Raw genomic sequence first — 20,724 nt, 5'->3', positions numbered from 1 at the left:
CTTATGATTCCTCTTGAAATTTCAAATCCAGAGACGTTTTTGGATTGTCGAAAAAAGAAGACTTTAAGGATTTACAACGTTTTTGAGTATATATCAATACTTTAAAGATTAACGCCCAAAAAAAATCAAATTTTTGAGAATTTTGCTTAAGAAGACTTGGCAGTATTCCATCAAACAGCTACAGGAGCAATGACCTAATGCTCAAGAAAGTAATCCTAAGAATTCTGAAAACATGAGTTGTATAAGAATTATCAAGTTCGTTTCTTAAGTCTTTTGTTTTATTAAATGTAACTCTTGGAAAGATTTATACCAAGTTCGTTTCTTAAGTCTTTTGTTCTTTTTCTAAATCTTTTTTTGTACATTAAGTTTGTATAGCAAATGTGTTTCAAAAATAGCCTTATGATTACTTTATTCATATAATCCATCACCAAGTTAGTTTTTAATTTCTTTTTATAACCTACACCACTACTGTGGTTCAGGTTATTTTAATTTAGTGCATTTGTTTTTAACACTCAGAAGGAAGAGAGGTAGACTCATAAATATGTTAATCAGATTTTGAGAAATTTGCAACATTGTTGTCATTTGTCAACCGTAGTTATTACAGTTTGAACATATTTGCTCGATATTTGATACAAATTGTTTAATAACTCATCTGAAAAGATCCGCCGAGGTCTATCAAAATTGGTTCAGAATTGGATATATCTCCCACTTTGCACTTATAGGGTAGGTATAGGGTGTTATACAGACGACTTCGCCCGACTTTTGCCCTTCTTTAATGGCTTTGTCATAAGTCTTAAGTTTACTACACTTTTATATTATTCTGATTTATTATAAACAAATTACCAACTACCATTTAAATACAGATAATGACTCATAAAGTAGCACTTCTAATTGCCCCTTCTACCTACCATAAAGATTTCTATCGCACACATTCATGGGATTAGAAATGCCTAACTATTGTTATAAGCTTTTGGATGTGAACATTTATTTTTGTTTTCAAACAAAACTCCTCTATAAACTTAATTGCTCAATAATTTTTATTGGCCTTCCATATGGTGAACAGAGTTTCGAGTCAAAAGCTATATTGGCCAATGGGGGATGGCAAGCCATCGTTAGAATTACTATGAATCTTCTATGCAAAGGCGTTGAATAGCTTGCCTGCATCTATGCCATTAAGTGTCGCTCATCATATCACCTCTAATAGATCAATGTGTGATTTCAATTGGGTTTTTGTTTTCGCTAGAAATTTTAATTGTCCCAATCAAATTATAAGTATTCATATAGAAATAAGTTCCCAAGGCAATTAAAGTGTTACTGGAGATGGAAAATTCTGTACATGAAATTGCCTCAAAAATTTCTAGAGGGTATTGGGATAAAACAATGCTGAATAAATACCTTAGGATTTTGACAATTAGAATTCATTTATTGTTTAAAGTTTGTGAATAAGTGACGTGAGTGTTCGTTCGTTAAAAAAATGAAGTTTTTCAGTGTTTTCTTGTTAATGCTTGTAGCTGTGTGTTATGTTAAGGTAAAAACAAAAATAAACAGGCATTTGATTAGCCTGGGCTGAATTTTGGTTACAAATCAGATCAGAGAAAAAAAAATCCGGTAAAAATTCAACACTTATGAACCCACGACAGCTATATCGAAATACGGTCTAATCAAGGCCAAACCCAACAAGAATGATGAGGCTCTACTGCACCCCACTGTTCCAGAATTCAGCAAAATCGTGTAATAAAAAAACCATTTATAGGTGAAAACCCGTAAATGGGGAAATCGGTATATGTGGCAGCTACAATATATCCATTATGTGGCAGTGAAGGAGGGCACGACCGAAAAACACGTGGATTCGCTGTACAAAAAGAGAGTTAAAAACAATGCATATAACGTGGAATCAAGCCAAGGCTTTACGCAACGATAGTGCTAGAGAGCTTGTTGATTCCCGATGTGAGCCAAACTCTGTACAGTCGACGAAGGGCCTAACATAGATCACTGTGCAAAATTTCAGCAAAATCGGGAAATAGATATGGCTTCTATGGGCCTGAGACCTATACTCGGAAGATCGGTCTACAAGGGACTGGATTAAGACTTTATCCGATCTAGATATTTATGAAAAGGATGTTAAAGCGTCCTAAAATTGCTCATTGTGGAAAATTTTAGCGAAATCGGGTAAAAAATTTAAATTCCATGGGGCCAAGAGATTAAATCGGGAGATAGATATATATGGCGGCTATATCCAAATATAGTCTGATCTGGATCATACTCGCCCAAGGGTTTAAACATAAAGCATTGTGCCAAATTTCAGTTTAATCTGGTAATCAATGTGCCATTTCTAAACAAAAGACCCCAATTCGGAAAATTGGTCTATATGGGGGCTACATCAAGATATAGTCCGATGTAGCCCATCTCCGAACAAAATCAACCTATTCTTTAGAAAATTCTCGGTCCGACAAATTTTCTTCTAAAAAATTGTTGACCGACCAAATTTTTTATAGAAAAATTATCGGTACGACAAAATTTTCTGTAGAAAAATTATCGGTCCGACAAATTTTCTATAGAAAAATTATCGGTCCGACAAAATTTTCTATAGAAAAATTATCGTTCCCACCAAATGTTCTATAGAAAAATTATCGTTCCAACAAAATTTTCTATAGAAAAATTATCGGTCCGACAAATTTTCTTCTAAAAAATTGTTGACCGACCAAATTTTCTATAGAAAAATTATCGGTACGACAAAATTTTCTGTAGAAAAATTATCGGTCCGACAAATTTTCTATAGAAAAATTATCGGTCCGACAAATTTTCTATAGAAAAATTATCGGTCCGACAAATTTTCTATAGAAAAATTATCGGACCGACAAAATTTTTATAGAAAAATTATCGGTCCGATAAATTTTTTTTCGGTCCGACAAATTTTCTATAGAAAAATTATCGGTCCGACAAATTTTCTATAGAAAAATTATCGGTCCGACAAATTTTCTATAGAAAAATTATCGGTCTGACAAGTTTTCTATAGAAAAATTATAGGTCCTACAAAATTTCTATAGAAAAATTATCGGTCCGACAAATTTTCTATAGAAAAATTATCGGTCCGACAAATTTTCTATAGAAAAATTATCGGACCGACAAAATTTTTATAGAAAAATTATCGGTCCGATAAATTTTTTTTCGGTCCGACAAATTTTCTATAGAAAAATTATCGGTCCGACAAATTTTCTATAGAAAAATTATCGGTCCGACAAATTTTCTATAGAAAAATTATCGGTACGACAAAATTTTCTGTAGAAAAATTATCGGTCCGACAAATTTTCTATAGAAAAATTATCGGTCCGACAAATTTTCTATAGAAAAATTATCGGACCGACAAAATTTTTATAGAAAAATTATCGGTCCGATAAATTTTTTTTCGGTCCGACAAATTTTCTATAGAAAAATTATCGGTCCGACAAATATTCTATAGAAAAATTATCGGTCCGACAAATTTTCTATAGAAAAATTATCGGTCTGACAAGTTTTCTATAGAAAAATTATAGGTCCTACAAAATTTCTATAGAAAAATTATCGGTCCGACAAATTTTCTATAGAAAAATTATTGGTCTGACAAATTTTCTATAGAAAAATTATTGTTCCGACAAATTTTCTATAGAAAAATTATTGGTCCGACAAATTTTCTATAGAAAAATTATCGGTCCGACAAATTTTCTATAGAAAAATTATCGGTCCGACAAATTTTCTATAGAAAAATTATAGGTCCGACAATTTTTTCTATAGAAAATTATCGGTCCGACAAAATTTTCCAAAGAAAAATTATTGGTCCGACAAATTTTTTATAGAAAAATTATCGGTCCGACAAGTTTTCTATAGAAAAATTATCGGTCCGACAAACTTTATATAAAAAAATTTTCGTCCGACAAATTTTCTATAGAAAAATTATCGGTCCGACAAATTTTCTATAGAAAAATTATCGGTCCGAAAAATTTTCTATAGAAAAATTATCGGTCCGAAAAATTTTCTATAGAAAAATTATCGGTCCGAAAAATTTTCTATAGAAAAATTATCGGTCCGACAAATTTTCTATAGAAAAATTATCGGTCCGACAAATTTTCTATAGAAAAATTATCGGTCCGACAAATTTTCTATAGAAAAATTATCGGTCCGACAAATTTTCTATAGAAAAATTATCGGTCCGACAAATTTTCTATAGAAAAATTATCGGTCCGACAAATTTTCTATAGAAAAATTATCGGTCCGACAAATTTTCTATAGAAAAATTATCGGTCCGACAAATTTTCTATAGAAAAATTATCGGTCCGACAAATTTTCTATAGAAAAATTATCGGTCCGACAAATTTTCTATAGAAAAATTATCGGTCCGACAAATTTTCTATAGAAAAATTATCGGTCCGACAAATTTTCTATAGAAAAATTATCGGTCCGACAAATTTTCTGTAGAAAAATTATAGGTCCTACAAATTTTCTATAGAAAAATTATCGGTCCGACAAATTTTCTATAGAAAAATTATCGGTCCGACAAATTTTCTATAGAAAAATTATCGGTCCGACAAATTTTCTATAGAAAAATTATCGGTCCGACAAATTTTCTATAGAAAAATTATCGGTCCGACAAATTTTCTATAGAAAAATTATCGGTCCGACAAATTTTCTATAGAAAAATTATCGGTCCGACAAATTTTCTATAGAAAAATTATCGGTCCGACAAAATTTTCTATAGAAAAATTATCGTTCCCACCAAATGTTCTATAGAAAAATTATCGTTCCAACAAAATTTTCTATAGAAAAATTATCGGTCCGACAAATTTTCTTCTAAAAAATTGTTGACCGACCAAATTTTCTATAGAAAAATTATCGGTACGACAAAATTTTCTGTAGAAAAATTATCGGTCCGACAAATTTTCTATAGAAAAATTATCGGTCCGACAAATTTTCTATAGAAAAATTATCGGTCCGACAAATTTTCTATAGAAAAATTATCGGCCCGACAAATTTTCTATAGAAAAATTATCGGTCCGACAAATTTTCTATAGAAAAATTATCGGTCCGACAAATTTTCTATGGAAAAATTATCGGTCCGACAAATTTTCTATAGAAAAATTATCGGACCGACAAAATTTTTATAGAAAAATTATCGGTCCGATAAATTTTTTTTCGGTCCGACAAATTTTCTATAGAAAAATTATCGGTCCGACAAATTTTCTATAGAAAAATTATCGGTCCGACAAATTTTCTATAGAAAAATTATCGGTCCGACAAGTTTTCTATAGAAAAATTATAGGTCCTACAAAATTTCTATAGAAAAATTATCGGTCCGACAAATTTTCTATAGAAAAATTATTGGTCTGACAAATTTTCTATAGAAAAATTATTGTTCCGACAAATTTTCTATAGAAAAATTATTGGTCCGACAAATTTTCTATAGAAAAATTATCGGTCCGACAAATTTTCTATAGAAAAATTATCGGTCCGACAAATTTTCTATAGAAAAATTATAGGTCCGACAATTTTTTCTATAGAAAATTATCGGTCCGACAAAATTTTCCAAAGAAAAATTATTGGTCCGACAAATTTTTTATAGAAAAATTATCGGTCCGACAAGTTTTCTATAGAAAAATTATCGGTCCGACAAACTTTATATAAAAAAATTTTCGTCCGACAAATTTTCTATAGAAAAATTATCGGTCCGACAAATTTTCTATAGAAAAATTATCGGTCCGAAAAATTTTCTATAGAAAAATTATCGGTCCGAAAAATTTTCTATAGAAAAATTATCGGTCCGAAAAATTTTCTATAGAAAAATTATCGGTCCGACAAATTTTCTATAGAAAAATTATCGGTCCGACAAATTTTCTATAGAAAAATTATCGGTCCGACCAAATTTTCTATAGAAAAATTATCGGTCCGAAAAATTTTCTATAGAAAAATTATCGGTCCGAAAAATTTTCTATAGAAAAATTATCGGTCCGAAAAATTTTCTATAGAAAAATTATCGGTCCGACAAATTTTCTATAGAAAAATTATCGGTCCGACAAATTTTCTATAGAAAAATTATCGGTCCGACAAATTTTCTATAGAAAAATTATCGGTCCGACAAATTTTCTATAGAAAAATTATCGGTCCGACAAATTTTCTATAGAAAAATTATCGGTCCGACAAATTTTCTATAGAAAAATTATCGGTCCGACAAATTTTCTATAGAAAAATTATCGGTCCGACAAATTTTCTATAGAAAAATTATCGGTCCGACAAATTTTCTATAGAAAAATTATCGGTCCGACAAATTTTCTATAGAAAAATTATCGGTCCGACAAATTTTCTGTAGAAAAATTATAGGTCCTACAAATTTTCTATAGAAAAATTATCGGTCCGACAAATTTTCTATAGAAAAATTATCGGTCCGACAAATTTTCTATAGAAAAATTATCGGTCCGACAAATTTTCTATAGAAAAATTATCGGTCCGACAAATTTTCTATAGAAAAATTATCGGTCCGACAAATTTTCTATAGAAAAATTATCGGTCCAACAAATTTTCTATAGAAAACTTATCGGTCCGACAAATTTTCTATAGAAATACTCTGACATTTCAATTATTTTACTCATTACAGGCTGAAGAGTTAACCAAAGAGAATGTCATCGCCATAGCAATGGCTTGTAAAGACGAACATGGAGCATCGGATGGTAAAGAAATACAAATCTGAAGCTCTTCAGAAAATTGCATTGCAATATTAATTATTTTTAGCTGACATGGAAGCCTTCAAGGCTCATGAGGGAGCTCTAACCAAAGAAGGAAAATGTATGGCGGCATGTGTAATGGAAAAGTTCGGAGTGGTAGGTGCTTTCTACAATTAAAATACAAATTTAAAAGAAGCTTTAGAATAACTAAAATTTTAAACGTGTTATAGCTGGTTGAAGGCAAATTGGACAAAGATAGAGCAATTGAAGTGGGCACAGCCATTTTCCAAGAGGATGCTGAGAAGGCGACTGCTGTTGTGGAGGCTTGTGTTGATTTAGAAGCTGATGAGGATCAGTAAGTGATGATTAGTTTTTTCATTTTAAGAAAAGATTATTCTAATATATGTTCTCTAAATTCCCTAATAGTTGTGAAGCTGCTGTTCAATATGCCGCTTGTATGAAGGAACATGCAGCCTAAACTTACGATCAGTTCAGCATTGTGAATAAATAGCGGATAGACGACCACCGGAAATATGAATGGATTTTAAGCATTTTTTGTTTTAAACAGTGGACTAGTTACGTGTTTAGTTAGATCGATCATGTCAACATTTTAAGCTAAAATAAATAGTTAATTGTAAGAAAGCATATACAAATGATGAGACACTGTAATAATGTAATTTTTGCCAACTGAGTAAGGCTAATAGAAAAAGTAAAAATGTAAAAATGTCATTTTTGCCAACTGAGTAAGGCTTATAGAAAAAGAAGTTTAGAATTTTATTTTATTTGTAATACCCTACACCACACTTTGGTACAGGTTATTATGGCTTTGTGAATTTATTTTGAACCACTTAGAAGTAAAAGATGTAGACCAATCAACTTCGAGTCATTTTCTCATTCGAGTCTATTCTCATGAATTTTATAGTCAAAACACAGTTTCGATTTTTGGCCGATTGCTCCTCACTTCAGCATATATCAATTTCCCCCCCTAAGAAGAATTTTATTCATATTGAAAACAAGTAAAAAAGCATTTTGTCAAAATTCGATAAAAAATTCAACATATATGATCCCATGACAGCTATATCGAAATATAGTTTGAACTGGACCATACTTGACATGAAGGTTTGGGAGTCCAACACAGCTCAGGGGGTCCATTATGATGAAATCGTATAATAAATCCGCCTTTAATGGGTCCAGAAACTTTAATCTGGAAATTGTTATATATGGCAGCAATATCCAAATATTGTCAGAACTGCACCATATTGGGGAAGAATGTGTAGGGGTATTAGATATCGCTCTCATACATTATCATTATCTCAAATCTGTGTCATCTGATATGAACATTGTCGGCTGTTACCCTCAACGTTACTTAGATTTTAGAAATTTTTGAATGTGGCATTTTTTTACCTTAATGTGTCCACAATTTAATCAATAAAGTCAGGTTAATCATGCCCCGTTTTTGAAACTTTCAAACGAGTTCGCCTCTATGTCTTTTGTTTTATTCGAACAGTAAGGTAAGGTTAGAGTGGCATTCTTTTCTCGTTGGCAGACTCACTTTGATTATTTAAGTCCCTTGTTATACCACAGTAGCGACACACCAGGCCTTTGGTAGGAATTGAAACCACGACACCCGCACTGGTAATCCGAGCACGCTAACAATTCGGGCAACCTCTCTAAACAGTTATTGCAGCAAAACTTTAATCAAGTTCGTGTCTTAAGTCTTTCTATTTGTTCTTATAGCTTGGATATGCCAAGTTCGTTTCTTAAGTCTTTCGTTTCTTTCAAAAAGTATATGCAGTAAAATACAAAAAATTACTGATTAAATTCTTATTTGGAATATTAAGAACAAGTTCGTTTCTTAAGTCTTTCGTTTTCAAACGTTCAAAGGTTGAATTAATTGCATACCATGAACGTTCACTCGGAGGCCAGTTTGACCTATTATCATACCTTGGTGAGTAGATGTATAGATGAGAATATGTAAAAGAGTGTAAGTTATAACAACAGAAAGAAAGTATAAAAGAGTGCCGGGCCGAATCTAGAGAACCCACTGACATGAATTCTAATAAAATCGGGAGATCGATTTATAAGGGAGCTATATTAGATAGAGACCGATTTGGACCATACTTACTACACATGCTGGAAGTCATAATAGAACAATTGCGCCTTCAGGTGCTTGGATATCAAATTAGGAGATGGATTTATATTGGAGCTCTATCAGATTATAGACCAATTCCAATCGTACTTGGCAATGTTTTTGGTAAAAGTCATGAGAAAACATTACGCACAAAGTGTAAGCCAAGTCGGACAATAATTTTGTCTTCTAGGGACCCACAGAGTCAATTCGAAGCACCACTTTATATGGAAGTTATATCCAAATCTAAGCCATTTCCAAGCCCCATCAGCAAGATGTTTTTCTACAAAATTTCAAATAGACATTTTTATTCATTCGACTACTGTCGTCATTTCCACAGACGGATGAATGTTTATGGCTGGCTTAACTTACAATATCAAGACTATAAAGAATATATGCATATATACTTTATGGGGCAGTAGATCAATATTTCGAGGTATTACAAACGGAATGACTCAATTATTATTGGGTTGCCCAAAAAGTAATTGCGGATTTTTCATATAGTCGGCGTTAACAAATTTTTTCACTGACTCTGTAATTGCATTCTTTCTTCTGTCAGTTATCAGCTGTTACTTTTAGATTGCTTTAGAAAAAATTGTAAAAAGGGTATATTTGATTAAAGTTCATTCTAAGTTTTATTAAAAATGCATTTACTTTCTTTTAAAAAATCCGCAATTACTTTTTGGGCAACCCAATATAAAGTCTTTCTATGGTGGTGGGTATAAAAAGGTGTGAATTTCTACAACAGAAAGAGCGAATAAAGATGAGAAGTGCATGCACTCACATCTATGTGCATAAGTGCAGGTCGATTTCTAAGGGCCAAAAACCATTCACTAAGAGGTTGTCACCAAACTTCCAAGTTTATCATTAAAAATTGAAAGCTAGATTTAGATTAGACCCATGGTTTCATGGACAGATCTTCTCAGAACTCCGTCAAAAAGCCCAAGGTATTTAACCAAGTAGTAACCTTGCGCTACTTGGTTAACATCCAACCTCGACACTCGCAGCAACAGCGAAAGACCTTGCCGTTGACTAGCATTCGAAGCTATTGACACATCTTCCGAAAGATCCAAAAACACATTGAACGCATTGTTGTTCCGTGGACAAAAAATAACAGCTAGTAGACAGGATCGAGCTTGGTTAGTGTCGTGCTTATGTCGTAAAGGCTTTTTCGCAATGAATTGGATGTAAGTACAACCTGCCAACAAACTTCCCTTGAAGTCTTCACACCTAAATTTGTCCTATAATAACCTCCTCAACCAAGAGGTCGATACGCGTCACATTATGGTTGGTGTTGTGGTATCTTCTGGCTTTACTATTCCATGAAAAAAAATGTTTCCATCATTAAGCTCGTCTTGAAAGGGAAATAAAAAGAAAATTATTGTTTTCAATTTATCGTTTTGTTTCGATTGCGACAACCCCCAAAAGTAGTGCTCCCCAATATGCAACACACGGTCAATCTCTGTTTCTCACATCCATCTAAACGTTTATACGATATGACTTTACTCACCCAGGTTTTCATAGCAACCATCCCTATTCCAACCATTTCATCATGTTTATGTACTTGAGGAGTTTTCAAGATCGAAGAAAAAGCTCTTTGTCATGATGAAGAGTCTGTGGCCCTTTGGACCTGAACATGAACAAAGAATGTGCTCAAGAGTCTCCCTCTCGTTCTCACCCAAGGCTGGTAACAAAACAGTCATCATGCGGGATTCTCAAATGATTGCAAATCACTATCATGATTAGTAACCTCTTGCCGAGTATAACCCCCATATGCAACATACGGGCATTCACTGTTTCTTACATCCATCTAAACGTTTATACGATATGACTTTACTCACCCAGGATTTCATAGCAAAGGCCCTTTAGACCTGAACTTAAACAAAGAATGTGCTCAAGGGTCTCCCTCTCTCACCTCACCAGGGCTGGTAACAAAGCAGTCATCATGCGGGATTCTCAAATGATTGCAAATCACTATGATGATTAGTAACCTCTTGCCGAGTATAACCCCCATATGCAACGCACGGGCAATCTCTGTTTCTCACATCCATCTAAACGTTTATAAGATATGACTTTACTCACCCAGGTTTTCATAGCAACCATCCCTATCCCAAAAATACCATCATGTCTATGTACTTGAGGAGTTTTCAAGATCAAAGAAAAAGCTTTTTGTCATTATGGAGAGCCTGTGGCCCTTTAGACCTGAACATGAACAAAGAATGTGCTCAAGAGTCTCCCTCTCGTTCTCACCCAAGGCTGGTAACAAAACAGTCATCATGCGGGATTCTCAAATGATTGCAAATCACTATGATGATTAGTAACCTCTTGCCGAGTATTAGCCATTCCTCAGTTTAAATCATCTTCGTGTCTTAAATCTTTTGTTTTTTCCTATACACCACACAAAATGGTCTCAAAATAATTTAAGAAATTTTTCGGATGAAATTCTTTTCTTAAGTCTTTCTTTTTCTTTAAGCAAAAACTGCAGTACAAGTGTTTGATCAAGTTCGTTTCTTAAGTCTTTCGTTTTGTTCAATCAAAAACTGCAGTAGAAGCTTTGATCAAGCTCGTTTCTTAAGTCTTTCGTTTTGTTCAAGCAAAAACTGCAGTAGAAGCTTTGATCAAGTTCGTTTCTTAAGTCTTTTGTTTTCCTCCAACGTTGTAGCACGTTTACATTGAAATTTGTATTACCTGGATGAAACTAAATCCGAAAACAAATCCAGTTCGTTTACACTGTTTTTTTGGGGATTTAAGTCACATTCACAAGCGTACATGCGTACACATGAATGTGCATATCACACACATCCATACACAATTCTTGAAACCAGTTGCATATTTTGGTACTTTTGTCGATTATTCAGCCATGAAATCGGCTTTATTTGGGATTTAAAAATATATTCTGCAAAATATTGAAATTTTTATTACCTGGATGAAACTAAATCCAAAAACAAATCCTGTTCGTTTACACTGGTTTTTTGGGGATTTAAGTTGCATACACAAGCGTACATGCGTACACATGAATGTGAATATCACACACATCTATTCTTGAAACCAGTTGCATATTTTGGTACTTTTATTCAGCCATGAAATCGGCTTTATTTGAGATTTAAAAATATATTCTGCAAAAATGTATTTTTAAATCCCAAAAAAGCCGATTTCATGGCTTTCATTCATATATTTTTGCAGAATATATTTTTAAATCCCAAATAAAGCCGAATAATGGCTGAATAATCGATAAAAGTACCAAAATATGCAACTGGTTTCAAGAATTGTGTATGGATGTGTGTGATATGCACATTGATGTGTACGCATGTACGCTTGTGTATGTAACTTAAATCCCCAAAAACCCAGTGTAAACGAACAGGATTTGTTTTTGGATTTAGTCCAAATCCAGGTAATAAAATTTTCAGTGTAAACGTGCTACAACGTTTGAGGAAAACGAAAGACTTAAGAAACGAACTTGATCAAAGCTTCTACTGCAGTTTTTGCTTGAAGAAAACGAAAGACTTAAGAAACGAACTTGATTAAAAACTTGTACTGCAGTTTTTGCTTAAAGAAAAAGAAAGACTTAAGAAACGAACTTGATTAAAAACTTGTACTACAGTTTTTGCTTAAAGAAAAAGAAAGACTTAAGAAACGAAATTCATCAGAAAAATTTCTAAAATTGTTTTTGAGAGCATGGGATTTATTTTTGTATGGTAAAACCTGCAAACAAACACAGGATTTAGCACTTAAATCTCGAAAAGGCCATACATCCGGATTTTGTGACCAATGTATAAGTACTTTTAGTTACATAAAAACTATGATTAAGTTCGTTTCTTAAGTCTTTCGTTTAACTTATGTAAATTTTCAAAAAAAAAATTCCTGCAATGTTCATAACTAATCTGCATAAAATTGAATTTTACGTTATTTTTTTAGGTGTTTTGTTTGACCTGAGGCCAATAGTATGCTATAGTCTAAGTACAGTTATATCGACCTGATGTTTGTAAACTTATAGAGTGCAATTTATATCCGATATGGCTGGAACGTTTCACTATGATTTTCAAGATTTAATATTATCCTCAAATAAACTTGGAGGGCGCCTTTTATTATGCGATATGACTTAAACTTCGCAGGTGGTGGTCCGAATCGGCCTACAACTTGAAATATCTTCCATGAAAGCCTTATTATTGAGATAAAACTTTAATCGCAAATCCTTTAAGGGATGTTCGTGGGCTAGTTTTCAAATTTCAGGACTTACAAGTCCTTTTACTTTTACAAACATTTTTTATTTCAAATATTTACAAACAATTTGTTTACTCCTTTCAAATATAATTGTTGATGGTTTAAAAATCAAACATTAGTATTTTGAAAAATGCATAACAACAACATGGCAGCCATTACTACAAAATTGTTTAATGACCAAGTCGATGCAGTTGCTGCCGCGTGACTGTGATAGCTATGATCCATCGAATGACTATTTTGATTGTTATTCCATGGAGGATTGCCATAATTATCCCATTGTCCAGGATGACCCTGATGATCCGATTGGCTGTCACGAGCACCACCCCATTCGCCTTGGCCTTGGGCTAGAAGTGCAAAAAAACAAAAAATAATTAAAAAAAATATATATAACAGAAAATTTTGAAAATTAAAGTCACAAAAACTGTTTTAAATATAATTTCTACACAAATTGAGCTGATCCCTTACACATTAATTGATAATTTGTAACTATTAGTTAATATCAAATAAATAAATGATGTGAAAACATTTGAAAAAAAAAAATAACTTTTATTGTTTTATTACTACGTCTTACCTGAACCCATGCAAATCAAACTCAGTGTGATTCCACAAAAGAATAGTAACGACAGTTTAGATAACATGTTGGCTTGTAAACGTTTGCTTATCTACTGAAAGGTTTATTAAGCACATCTCATGCATCATAAAGTAATGTGAATAGAAATTTTAACTTGCATCAGTTCATCGTTAATTGGAAAAAAGTGTTAATTATGAAGAAATAAAAAATTGTGAAAAAACTAATATTTTTAATATTTCACATTGCATTAAGTATTTCATTTAACTGTAACAATAAAAAGCTAATTTTCTAAGTAAAATTGAGAATATAACATAATTACCATAATGTAAATATTCACCTACAGCCTCAACTAAAACCTTTTTACATTTGCCTGATAACCTTATTTGGCTTTCAAAAGCCTTAAAGTCAACAGCAACTATGAGAGACGTTTGATGGATTGGCACATTACAAATGAATTCTGCTTGCAATGTGTTCTGAAACAAAACTTGTTGGAGAACTTGTAAATAATTAAGCAATGATGCCATTTCCCCATTTCAAATAAGAAACTTACAATAAGCAAGCAAATAAGAAAGAAAAAACCAGTAAGGAAAAGCAAAACTCGGGCGGAGCTGACTGTATAATACCCTACACCACCTAGTCTACGTACTGCAAAATGCAAATGTTTGCCCATGAATTTTCCACTAAGGAACAGGGGCAAACTTCTCACATATCAATGAGTGCAGTCCAATTCAAGCTTATGCTCAAAGCTAAGGCACCTCCTTTTTATAGCCGAGTCCGAACGGTGTGTCGCTCTGCGACACCTCTTTGGAGCGAAGTTTTACATGGCATAGTACCTCATAAATGTTGCCAGCATTAGGATGGGAAAACCACCGCTGAAAATTTTTTCTGATGGTCTCGCCAGGATTCGATCCTAGGCGTTCAGCGTCATAGGTGGACATGCTAACCTCTGCGCTATGGTTGCTTCCACTTTGGCATGACTCCAACTGATAAACAGAAAGATAGACGGATGGATGATGGGCGGAAATATGGATGATGGGTGGAAATATGGATGGAAAAATAACATTTGAACAGTCAAACAGACGGTCGGAGGATCAAACTATGCACGCACCGACGATGGATGGACACACAATGGAGGGAAAAACGTATGTAAAGACAGGCAGAATCCAACGCTCAGACGCCTTGGTATAAAGAAGTTTTACCTGACTCAAAACCTCACAAATGTCACCAGCTTTAACCTGCTAACCTCTGCTTCACAATGGCCCATTGCTTATTTAAAAGCTGATTTCAAATTATATTGAAATAGTTCATATAACATACCTTGAGGCGAAACCAAATGCATGTCCAAATGTAATGCATCCATATTTCAACAGATGGCACTGAAAACCAATATAAAAGTAATATTTACGCTGTTGTTTGGAACGCTATGTGCTTGTGATCTTTTACGTTTTACGCAAACTCTAAACAAATCATTCGATTTGTTTGTTATATACTCCACTATAGCATGGGCGGTAAACTAACTTCACCATACCGTTTACAGCAACTGAAAAAAATGATCCAAATACCCAAACATTTTTTTAAACACTTTCGATGGGTATCCAGCACAGGATTTCGCTCTTTCTGTTCTCGTGTTCTGATTATATGCAGCGGGTTCGTGTTTTAAGTCTTTTGCTTTATATCAACATACTTTGATTACCCAACAACCACCTATGGTGCCGGTATTGAAAAATAACCCACTTAGTACAACACACTAATCTAAAGGGTGATTTTTTTGAGGTTAGGATTTTCATGCATTAGTATTTGACAGATCACGTGGGATTTCAGACATGGTGTCAAAGAGAAAGATGCTCAGTATGCTTTGACATTTCATCATGAATAGACTTACTAACGAGCAACGCTTGCAAATCATTGAATTTTATTACCAAAATCAGTGTTCGGTTCGAAATGTGTTCATTCACCGTAACGTTGCGTCCAACAGCATCTTTGAAAAAATACGGTCCAATGATTCCACCAGCGTACAAACCACACCAAACAGTGCATTTTTCGGGATGCATGGGCAGTTCTTGAACGGCTTCTGGTTGCTCTTCACTCCAAATGCGGCAATTTTGCTTATTTACGTAGCCATTCAACCAGAAATGAGCCTCATCGCTGAACAAAATTTGTCAAAATTTGAACACATTTCGAACCGAACACTGATTTTGGTAATAAAATTCAATGATTTGCAAGCGTTGCTCGTTAGTAAGTCTATTCATGATGAAATGTCAAAGCATACTGAGCATCTTTCTCTTTGACACCATGTCTGAAATCCCACGTGATCTGTCAAATACTAATGCATGAAAATCCTAACCTCAAAAAAATCACCCTTTAAATTTAAATGAATTTAAGTAATAAACAAGTAAAAGTGTGCTAAATTTGGACGGGCCGAATCTTGGGAACCCGCCACCATGAATTCTGCAAAAAATTTATACAAAATAAAGTTTTTTTGTAGGGCATAATTTTATTCTACATACCAAACTTCTGTCAAACCAGAAAAAATTAAAGCTTCTGAAACCGAACAAGGATGATCGAGAGACCAGTTTACATGGGAGCTATAGCAGGTTATAGACTAATTTGGACCGTATTTGGCGGCCACCCTAGAGCAGAGGTTAGCATGTCCGCTTATGACGCTGAACGCCTGGGTTCGAATCCTGGCGAGACCATCAGAAAAAATTTTCCCCTCCTAATGTTGGCAACATTTGTGAGTTACTATGGCTTGTAAAACTCCTCTCCAAAGAGGTGTCGCACAGCGGCACGCCATTCGGACTCGGCGGCTTGTAAGGCCTCAAGAAGTCAAATCGGGCGATCGATTTATATGGGAGCTATATCAAGTTATAGACCGATTTGAACCGTACTTGGCACAGTTATTGGAAGAACACTACGTGCAAAATTTCAGCCAAATCGGATGAAAATTGAGGCTTCTGGGGAGTCAAGAAATCAAATCGGAATATCGGTTATATGGGGACTATATCAAGTTAAGGACCGGTTTAGACTCTACTTAGCACAGTTGTTGGAAATAACAATAGACCACTACATGCAAAGTTTCAGCCAAATCGGTCAATAATTGCGGCTTGTAAGGCCTCAAGAAGTCAAATCCGGAGTACGGTTTATATGGGGACTATATCAGGTTATAGACCGATTTGAACGGTACTTGTCACAGTTATTGAAAGTTGTAACAGAGCACAATATTTAAAATTTCAGCCAAATCGGATAAAAATTGCGGCTTCCAGGGGCTCAAGAAGTCAAATCGGGAGATCAGTTTATATGGGAGCTATATCTAAATCTGAACCGATATGGCTAATTTGCAATCCCCAACGACCTACATCGTTATTAAGTATCTGTGGCAAATTTCAAGCAGCTAACTCTACGCCCTCTATGGTGATTTCGACAGACGGACGGAAATGGCTAGATCGACTAAGAACGTCAAGACGATCAAGACTATATATAAAGGGTGATTTTTTAGAGGTTAGGATTTTCATGCATTAGTATTTGACAGATCACGTGGGATTTCAGACATGGTGTCAAAGAGAAAGATGCTCAGTATGCTTTGACATTTCATCATTAATAGACTTACTAACGAGCAACGCTTGCAAATCATTGAATTTTATTACCAAAATCAGTGTTCGGTTCGAAATGTGTTCATTCACCGTAACGTTGCGTCCAACAGCATCTTTGAAAAAATACGGTCCAATGATTCCACCAGCGTACAAACCACACCAAACAGTGCATTTTTCGGGATGCATGGGCAGTTCTTGAACGGCTTCTGGTTGCTCTACACTCCAAATGCGGCAATTTTGCTTATTTACGTAGCCATTCAACCAGAAATGAGCCTCATCGCTGAACAAAATTTGTCAAAATTTGAACACATTTCGAACCGAACACTGATTTTGGTAATAAAATTCAATGATTTGCAAGCGTTGCTCGTTAGTAAGTCTATTCATGATGAAATGTCAAAGCATACTGAGCATCTTTCTCTTTGACACCATGTCTGAAATCCCACGTGATCTGTCAAATACTAATGCATGAAAATCCTAACCTCAAAAAAATCACCCTTTACTTTATGGGGTCTTAGATGAATATTTCGAGGTGTTACAAATGTAATGACTAGATTAGTATGCCCCCATCCTATGGTGGTGGGCATAAAAAACCTTTTAAGATTCTAAAAATCCGATGACTGTCTATAGAGCAGTTATATCCAAATATGCTAATTTTATTGTGTCCAGTGCACATGCCAGGTATGGTTTGTGTCTGCCATAATCAGATACAGCTCCTATGGAAACCAATTTTTCAAATTCTGCTGCTTCGATTATTTGATGTAGGTTCTTGCATTTTTTTATATCAATACAATTTGATTACTTTACTACTCGAGGTGCTGACAGTGAAAAGTAATTCAATAATGGCAATATATTATTCTGAACTTCAATGAATTTAAGTATTAAATGGGGCTTTTATGGGATTAAAGCCCTAAATCGGGAGATACACAATACTTATTCCTATTTGACATATTGAGGTCTGTTATCCATCCCAAGCATGAATTATCCACACCCTGATATATCACCCAAGTTAACTTATCCTTCACATTCTATTGCCCAAAAAGTAATTGCGGATTTTTTAAAAGAAAGTAAATGCATTTTTAATAAAACTTAGAATGAACTTTAATCAAATATATTTTTTTACACTTTTTTTCTAAATCAAGCTAAAAGTAACACCTGATAACTGACAAAAGAAAGAATGCAATTACAGAGTCACAAGCTGTGAAAAAATTTGTCAACGCCGACTATATGAAAAATCCGCAATTACTTTTTGGGCAACCCAATATTACTTCTGTTATGTGCTATGGGTTTGTACGTTCGTCTGCCCCTGTTCCTTAACAAAGTGTTCATAGGCAAATTTTCATTTTTGCTGTGGATTCGTGTCTCATTTGAACATCAAGAGATGGTACTGAAAACAAACTCTTGTAGGGCTACAATGAAATGTCGAATTACACGCTATGAACATTCTATTAAAGAACAGGAGCAAATTTTTCACATATCAATGAGTGATGTCCGATTCAAGTTTTTTAAGTTCAATGATGAAGGTCCTCCTTTTTATAGCCGAGTTTGAATGGCGTGCCGCAGTGTGACATCTCTTTGTGGAGAAGTTTTTACATGGCTGCCATACCAATGGTACAAATCTAATGGTGCTTCCAGAATTTCGAAGTTCGAAAGTCTAAGGAAGTTACAGCAGTTTCGAACTCACAATGATTTTTTTTCGATTATTTCTAAATTCAATTATGCGATTTTGAGCTTGTTTTTTTTAGCAAACAACACTGGAGTTGCACTAAATCTAATTTCTCGCCATAAACTTCAATGCTGCATACTCAACTCAAAAAATTTTTTCGCATCAAAAATTTAAAATTTTGGAAAGGTTAACCCCTTTGCTAAAAAAATGCAAAAAAAAATAAAATCTCGATTTTTTAGGAATTTTGTTTACTTTCCGATTCGTTGTCGAATTTCGAACTGCGGAATGCTTTAAGCGTTTTCTAAATTCGAAAAATTGAAGGAGTTACAGCGTTTTCGAACTTAGAGATGACCTTGAAATTTTTAGGCCCAAAATGAATCGATTTTTACGAGTTTTATCATAGAAAACTTTAAAGTTTTGCTTCGACCAGCACCATTACGGAAAGAGCTTTTCTCCACAAATCGAATGATGCTTCCAGAATTTCGGAGTTCGAAAGTCTAAGCAAGTTACAGCAGTTTCGAACTCACATGTATTTTTTTCCTTTATTTCTAAGTTCAATTATGCGATTTTGAGCTTGGTTTTTTTGGGAAACAACATTGGAGTTGCGCTAAATCTCGCCATAAACTTCAATGCTGCATACTCAACTCAAAAAATTTTTTCGCATCAAAAATTGAAAATTTTGGAAAGGGTTACCCCTTTGCTAAAAAAATGCAAAAAAAATAAAATTTAGATTTTTTAGGAATTTTGTTTACTTTGCGATTCGTTGTCGAATTTCGAACTGCGGAATGCTTTAACCGTTTTCTAAATTCGAAAAAATGAAGGAGTTACAGCGTTTTCGAACTTAGATATGACCTTGAAATTTTTAGGCCCAAAATGAATCGATTTTTACGAGTTTTTTCATAGAAAACTTTGATGTTTTGCTTCGACCAGCACCATTACGGAAAGAGCTTTTCTCCACAAATCGAATGATGCTTCCCGAATTTCGGAGTTCGAAAGTCTAAGGAAGTTACAGCAGTTTCGAACTCCCACGTATTTTTTTCGATTATTTCTGAGTTCAATTATGCGATTTTGAGCTTGTTTTTTTGGGAAACAACATTGGAGTTGCACTAAATCTCATTTCTCGCCATAAACTTCAATGCTGCATACTCAACTCAAAAAATTTTTTCGCATCAAAATTTGAAAAAAAATGCAAAAAAAATAAAATTTCGATTTTTTAGGAATTTTGTTTACTTTGCGATTCGTTGTCGAATTTCGAACTGCGGAATGCTTTAAGATTTTCTAAATTCGCAAAAATGAAGGAGTTACAGCGTTTTTGAACTTAGAGATGACCTTGAAATTTTTAGGCCCAAAATATATGGATTTTTACGAGTTTTTCATAGAAAACTATTCATGCCGTTCTCGCCAGGATTCGAATACAGGCGTTCAGCGTCATAGGCGGACACTATTATACGCTATACCAAAAAAATCACCTCTCTTTTTCAATTTTATCTTACTCAACTATTTCATATGGGCAACAGTGAAACTCTGTTTGCAATCAGTTGGCTTGTAACTGATTTACTAGCCATTAACCCATATTCACATAAAACGGAAATGCAGTCATTTAAACAAGCCTTCTGGGAAAAAAGGTGTAGATACATTATTTTAAAAACAATGGGATATATTTGAATCTTTATCAAATTTTCGTTAGTGAATAACCAAAAACAAATAGACATTTTCCCTCAAACAGTTTTGCTATAAATTACAATTAAACCTGAAAAATGGAAAAATTGGCGGAATATGAAATCAATTGTTTTTTATTTTTAACTGCTCTCCGTATATAAAATAATGAGCCATCGTTTATACAACTTTTAGTATTTTTGTGA

General features: G+C 34.0%; 2 protein-coding genes across 2 annotated transcripts; one reads left to right on the top strand and one right to left on the bottom strand.

The window, feature by feature from the left end:
- The first annotated feature begins 1,440 nt into the window (after positions 1-1,440).
- On the top strand, positions 1,441-7,444 carry LOC106087404 (general odorant-binding protein 19d-like). Its single transcript, NM_001311254.1, is given in 6 exon segments — positions 1,441-1,528; positions 6,623-6,695; positions 6,757-6,845; positions 6,920-7,044; positions 7,116-7,342; positions 7,416-7,444. Coding segments are annotated over 5 exon segments (393 nt in total). The 5' UTR covers positions 1,441-1,474; the 3' UTR covers positions 7,168-7,342; positions 7,416-7,444.
- Positions 7,445-13,033: 5,589 nt separating this feature from the next.
- Positions 13,034-13,720, bottom strand: LOC131997264 (uncharacterized). The gene is made up of 2 exons (XM_059367936.1): positions 13,610-13,720; positions 13,034-13,382 (listed from the first exon to the last, which is right to left on the bottom strand). Exons 1-2 carry the CDS (start codon positions 13,674-13,676, stop codon positions 13,147-13,149), a joined length of 303 nt encoding a protein of 100 aa, XP_059223919.1. The 5' UTR covers positions 13,677-13,720; the 3' UTR covers positions 13,034-13,146.
- Positions 13,721-20,724: the final 7,004 nt, after the last annotated feature.

Source organism: Stomoxys calcitrans, chromosome 4 (assembly GCF_963082655.1).
Source record: "Stomoxys calcitrans chromosome 4, idStoCalc2.1, whole genome shotgun sequence".
Lineage (NCBI taxonomy): Eukaryota > Metazoa > Arthropoda > Insecta > Diptera > Muscidae > Stomoxys > Stomoxys calcitrans.
Note: the sequence above shows the minus strand (reverse complement) of the source record. Positions and strands in the feature narration are given on the sequence as shown.